The sequence below is a fragment of the Bombina bombina genome, chromosome 7 (assembly GCF_027579735.1).
Source record: "Bombina bombina isolate aBomBom1 chromosome 7, aBomBom1.pri, whole genome shotgun sequence".
Lineage (NCBI taxonomy): Eukaryota > Metazoa > Chordata > Amphibia > Anura > Bombinatoridae > Bombina > Bombina bombina.
In genome coordinates this window covers 427,375,211-427,381,210 of record NC_069505.1, presented here as the reverse complement: position 1 = coordinate 427,381,210, position 6,000 = coordinate 427,375,211, and the positions used below count along the sequence as shown (strand labels likewise).

The following is a 6,000-nucleotide window of genomic DNA, read 5'->3' as shown; positions in this document are numbered from 1 at the left end:
AAGTCTGCCATTTTAGATCTGGTGAGATAAATTACTGAGACCTGCAGGTGTCACAAGCTGTAATACAGTAAGAGCAGGGAGAACATTTTTGATGTCTTATAAAAATGTCTACACTCTGACAATGAAAGGCCAAAAAACCCTTGGTGAGTTACAAATCTCTTTGCAGGTCTTTTATATATTCTTGTATTTTTTAATGAGCTAATCTTACCTAAATTATAAACTTTGGAGAATCTAGCCCACTGTTAATGCCACTGTGTAGACTGTTTTTGTATTAGCACCAGATACTTAACTTATGGTTGTAAAAATGAGTTTAGAATGTATTGCAAGGCAATTTGTGTCAGTCTGTCTGTGGCTTTATGCAAAGTAATAAAATGCACATATTAAAACAGGTTTCTGTTGTAGCTTCAATTTTATAACAGACCCTTTTTGAAATTTAGGACATAAATAGGTGTTAGCACCAGTGATTTCTGTAACATATGTGGCCTGAGATAAACAGCAGCAGCTTATCACAGGCCTTCGCTTAGCTGTATGCTAAATAGTTAAAAAAAGATGTAGTCACCTTATATTAAGATTTCTAATTTTGTAGCACCAGATAGGCTTGGTGTCTACAAGAACACACAAAAATACATATTAGGGTTGTGCAATTAATCATGACAAGGCTATGCAATACCTAAATCACACAAGGCTGCATTTTTATATAAAAAGAAATCTGAAACAGCTTCCTTAACATGTCACGTCAGTCACACCAACGCTCCAGTCCAGCCCAGTAGCAGCACTAATCACTCCTCCATTGGGGGCGGACCAGGAAGCGTCACATCAGTGTCACAGCACATGATGCTACCGCTGTCATTTTACTTGCCTCATGGTTTCTTGCTTCAGTCCTAAGCTGTGCACAGACATGGAAGATGGCAGACTGGCCAGGCTCTTTTCTCTGGCCTATTCAGTCTGCAGGGCAAATTGTATTCAAAAGAATATTTTAATAAAATCAATTAAAACCTCAATATTTAATTAAAAAATTGTGACGTTTGTTCCCCCATATTGCACAGCCCTAATACATGTGTGTGTATATGTGTATATTTTATATATAAATAAAACCAAAGTGTATGAAATGCCATCATTCTACAATTCTGAAACTTTCCATACTTTTGCTAAGGATTAATACTGTATCATAAATATCAGCAATTGTTGAAAGTACATGTAAGATGGCAGCATAAAAAAAAATCCATAGTAGCTAAAGAATAAACACGTAGACCAATAGCAGATAGGACTACACACCAGAGCAGTTTGTATTCCTAATTTGCCCTATTCTCCTGCTGGTTGTAAAACCTCAGAAATTATTTGATCTGCAACTTTGTTTTTAAATGTTCTAAATTTGCCTGATTAGTTTCTCTATGCTGTATGTATAGCTATTAATAGTGCAAGTTATTTAAGGTTAGATTACATTATAAAGGTATTACTACAAATCTATTATTAACATGCACACCAGTGCATATGTAAGTACATGTGCACACGTGTCTGTACTAGATTTTACAGGGTTTAGATTATTTTATAGGAATTAGTTTTGTCTCTTGCAAGAGCTTTTTACATATTTTTTTTCTTTTGTATGCAAATATATTAGAAATGTAACAGGAAAACTATGGTCATTTAAAAAGGAAATACATTTTCCCTCAAGCTCTATGTATTTATACATATTTAAAGAGGGGAAAAACACATGCGGTGGGGTTGAAGGAAGTGGTTAGAATTAAGCTAAATACGTAAGTATTTATGCACCGCAACAAAGGGTAAAAAAAGCCTTAGATCAAATAAAAGTTGAGGCTTTCAACCACATAACAAAAAGATTACTATGAGGGGTGCAGACTGTTCTTACAGGATGTCAATGAACATTTCTCAAGAGATTACAGAAAACAGATAATGGTCCTAGAAACAACTAGTCAATTCAAGTGAAAGTGATGTAAAGTGTCTAGAATAGCACCGCTTATCAAATATGGGCTACAAGGTCTGGAAAGTGGAACAGGCGATGTGCAGACTCTGTTGGCTAGAGTGAATGAATCTTTAACCCTTGGACCCCTTCCTCACTGCTCTCCTCCCATTGACACGTCACCTTCTGCTCACTATTTGCTGGCAGCAGCCACTTTCTCGAAGTCTTGCGCATTGCAGAATTCCTTAATGGTGACGGTCAGCAGATTGCTAGTAACATCTGTCACCACCACATTGGAGCATGGTGACATGTCCGGGCGCCAATCCCCAGCCTCCTCCTCTGGGTCGGACTCTTCAGGTTCCCCCTGCCCCCGCTTGCTGGCAGAGGACTCTGGTGGGATTGAGAGATCCAAAGCTTCAGACTCTCTCCAATCAGGAACAGCAGGACTCAGGGTTTCAGGCATAAGCTTGGGGGGACGATCATCAGAAGGAGCTGGAGATGGACAGCCTGAGGTACTGGAGCTATCATCAGCCAGGGCTTGGTTTGAAACTTCCCTCTCAGCCTTAGCAACATCAGGACCCCGGAGTGCAGGTTTGTTGTACATAGAAAAAGCCCCATATTTCAGGTGGTGGAGCTGAGTGCGCAGAATGCTTTCACTATACTTCTTGCTCTTTCCAATCACTCTGTTTCGAGAAGGAATTTTTGGACGGCCAAGAGGTGGTTTCCCAGCTTTCTCGATCACCTTAAGGTTAAGAATTATGCGGTTCCTTTTCGGTTCACGAGGTTTAGCCTTTCGGTTAATAATGCGCACAGTCTCAGAGAAGGGTGAAACTGGAGGGCGCAGGCCAGAACCTCCTCCAGAGGGTGCGGTCGGATCAGGACGGGGAAGAGGGCGCCTGGACATGCTGTGACATCGACGGATGTCCTTCTTCAAGCGATGAACCGCAGCACTAGAGTGCAGCTTTGGGGAAACACTGGAGCCTGGTTTGACAGCAAAGTGGACATCTGGCATGTGCAGGGCTTCGGCCTGGGCTCTTGCCTAGAAAACAATAAGTTACATGTATGATATTAATAGAGAAACATGAAGCAATAAGTGTGATTTTTAAAACAATTACTCTTCGAACCACGACAAGAGATCAATGCAGGGCAAACCCAAAATTAGATGCTTTGGCAGAAACATACAGTTTAAGAACACATCTTGGGAAATAAACTAGAATAGGGAAATGGCAACGAGAGCTTCATAAAGTCAATCTGTTTGGAAGTGTCTGCCAGTAGGGACAATGGCTGCTCCAATTAAACAGATTTTAATTTAAGAAGTATTATGTTTAATCACTTAACTACATGAGCATTCCCTGTACATTGCGTGTCATTAAGGGTTTTTTGGTCCTGTAATAGCGCAGAATGCTATCATAACATACCGTACTCCCAGGGGCAGTGGGCTAGAGTGTGGGCCCCTGCAAGTAAAAAGACAGTTTACTTTACCTGGGCTGCCATTAAGGGGTTAAAGAGCCCAGTCAGAAAAACAAAATTTATGCTTACCTGATAAATTTCTCCTACGGTGTATCCGGTCCACGGCTTCATCCTTACTTGTGGGATATTCTCAATCCCTACAGGAAGTGGCAAAGAGAGCACACAGCAGAGCTGTCCATATAGCTCCCCTCAGGCTCCGCCCCCCCCAGTCATTCGACCGACAGTTAGGAGAAAAAAGGAGAACCATAGGGTGCAGTGGTGACTGTAGTTTACAAAAATAAATTTAAACCTGACTAAAATGCCAGGGTGGGCCGTGGACCAGATACACCGTAGGAGAAAGAAATTTATCAGGTAAGCATAAATTCTGTTTTCTCCTACATTGGTGTATCCGGTCCACGGCTTCATCCTTACTTGTGGGAACCAATACCAAAGCTTTAGGACACGGATAAAGGGATGGAACAAGTCAGGTAACCTAAACGGAAGGCACCACTGCTTGCAAAACCTTTCTCCCAAAAATAGCCTCCGAAAAAGCAAAAGTATCGAATTTGTAAAATTTGGCAAATGTATGCACTGAAGACCAAGTCGCTGCCTTACTGATCTGTTCAACAGAAGCCTCATTCTTGAAAGCCCATGTGGAAGCCACAGCTCTAGTAGAGTGAGCTGTAATTCGTTCAGGAGGCTGCCTTCCAGCAGTCTCATAAGCCAACCGGATGATGCTTTTCAGCCAGAAAGACAGAGAGGTCGCAGTCGCTTTTTGACCTCTCCTCTTGCCAGAATAGACGACAAACAAGGACGATGTTTGTCTGAAGTCTTTAGTTGCTTTTAGATAAAACTTCAAAGCACGGGGGGCGTGTCCGAACAGCGTACTGGCATGGACGCATTTTCTGTGAGCTCTGCATAAGATTCTCTCTAACCCGCTGATTAGAGAGTTACAACGGCAAAATCAACTATACAATTATTCATACAATAGCCGCACCTCAGACTGGGGCTATATTTTTGTTCTTGTTTGCTGTTTTCATGACCACAGGGCTACAGATCGGCAATTTTAAACCTAGGGCGGCGGCCTATATCTAGGTAGCGTTCCCCCCCCGGATCCACCGGGTTATCAGTGCGGGTAGAACACATCTGCCTTACTGTATCTAGCTACACCACCAAAAGCCACAACATACCTTCTCCGGGCTGACAGACTGGTGAGGCCTTGATTTCTAGTGCACTCGAGAGAAGCATATCACAAAATGGCGGCTGAATGGGATACTGAACTGGCGCAGCACTTAGACCAGCGCTTTGCTAAATTAGACAAAATGCTACAGAAGCTCTATCAAAGTCACCTATCCAGAGACATCTTGGAGCGCATGATAGCAGAGGCACCTGATCAGAACGATCTGCAAGCAGCAACCCATGATAGCAGTCAGAAGGCAAAGGCAATAGCGCAGGATCACTTCCCCCCGCATACTCCTCCCGATGGAACAGCGGACGGAGGGCTAACTAAAACTATCCAAGAACACCTAGATCCCACTGGCCCACTTACATTTACGCAGACACTGGATGTTCCGGAGCCTGTGACTATGAATAAAACTATGTCCCTTGAATCAGCACTTAGAGTACTGCGGGAACCACCGCCATTAGCAAAAGGGATCTTCCCTGAAAGTACACTTAAAGACAAAATCCAATCTCATATGATAGGAAACCTACAAGTTGAAACATACGGAGGACTACCTTCAAACAGCGGGGGCCATTCAACATCTGTACTCCCACACATGATCCATCGAGCGGGCGCACTCTCCATAAGTGATTTGTTAGCCACTGTGAAGCACCGCATATGGAACCTACATAACACTATAGTCCAAACAATCACATACTTCGAAAAGGGCTAATGACTTCTCCTGCATCTCTAATACTGTCTGCAGTAATCACCACCAGTAAGACTATAATAGAGGCATGTTTTTAGTATTGGGTCCCAATATAAATTAATGTATGCTGTTTTACATGAAGTGAACCTGTTATTCTCCACGCTTTAGTGATATTTTGCTTTGTATTAACTAGCCCAGATGACGAATTGAGGGCCAGAATATATTATTAAGGCATGGTGTGCGGTGAATTTGTTATCTGTTAATTAAGTTGTGTATAGGTTACAGACAGTAGTTTTGATGACCCCCCCTTCTAAAAAATGTTTGCAATATGGGGGAACTATCTGGCAAAGCTTATAACAAATGCCAAACATAACAATCCCAGACAATATGTCATAAACATTGACTCCCCTGGCCCAAATAGGTTGAGGTATTCTTATTGGTCATATTGTGTTTCTCTGCAAAGGGTCTGGGCTTATTTAGCATAACTCAATCATAGGCACTCCGCTTTAACAAACCTAGGTGATAAAGGAAAGTACCCTTATATTTATTAACCAACCACTTTATGCTAGTTCAGCTGTGTGATAGCAATCATAACACTCATACCATTTGTGCTCAATTCTACATATGTTAATAGCTGTTTGTGTCACTGGACTGCCACCAACATATTGTAATATCTTTTTTACTGTGCTCAGTTGTGGTCTTTGCTCCATACACCAGGAAGCAAATTTTGTTGTTATTTTTATCCTATAGAATATTGATAGA

At 41.9% G+C, this 6,000-nt stretch overlaps 1 protein-coding gene across 1 annotated transcript in view; it reads right to left on the bottom strand.

Moving 5' to 3' along the window:
• Positions 1–320: 320 nt before the first annotated feature.
• Positions 321–6,000, bottom strand: part of CBX6 (chromobox 6) — a 60,985-nt gene continuing 55,305 nt past the window's right edge. Inside the window, exon 5 of the mRNA XM_053721304.1 lies at positions 321–2,957. Coding sequence (XP_053577279.1) covers positions 2,112–2,957 — 846 coding nt within the window. The 3' untranslated portion in view covers positions 321–2,111. The remainder of the gene's footprint in view (positions 2,958–6,000) is intronic.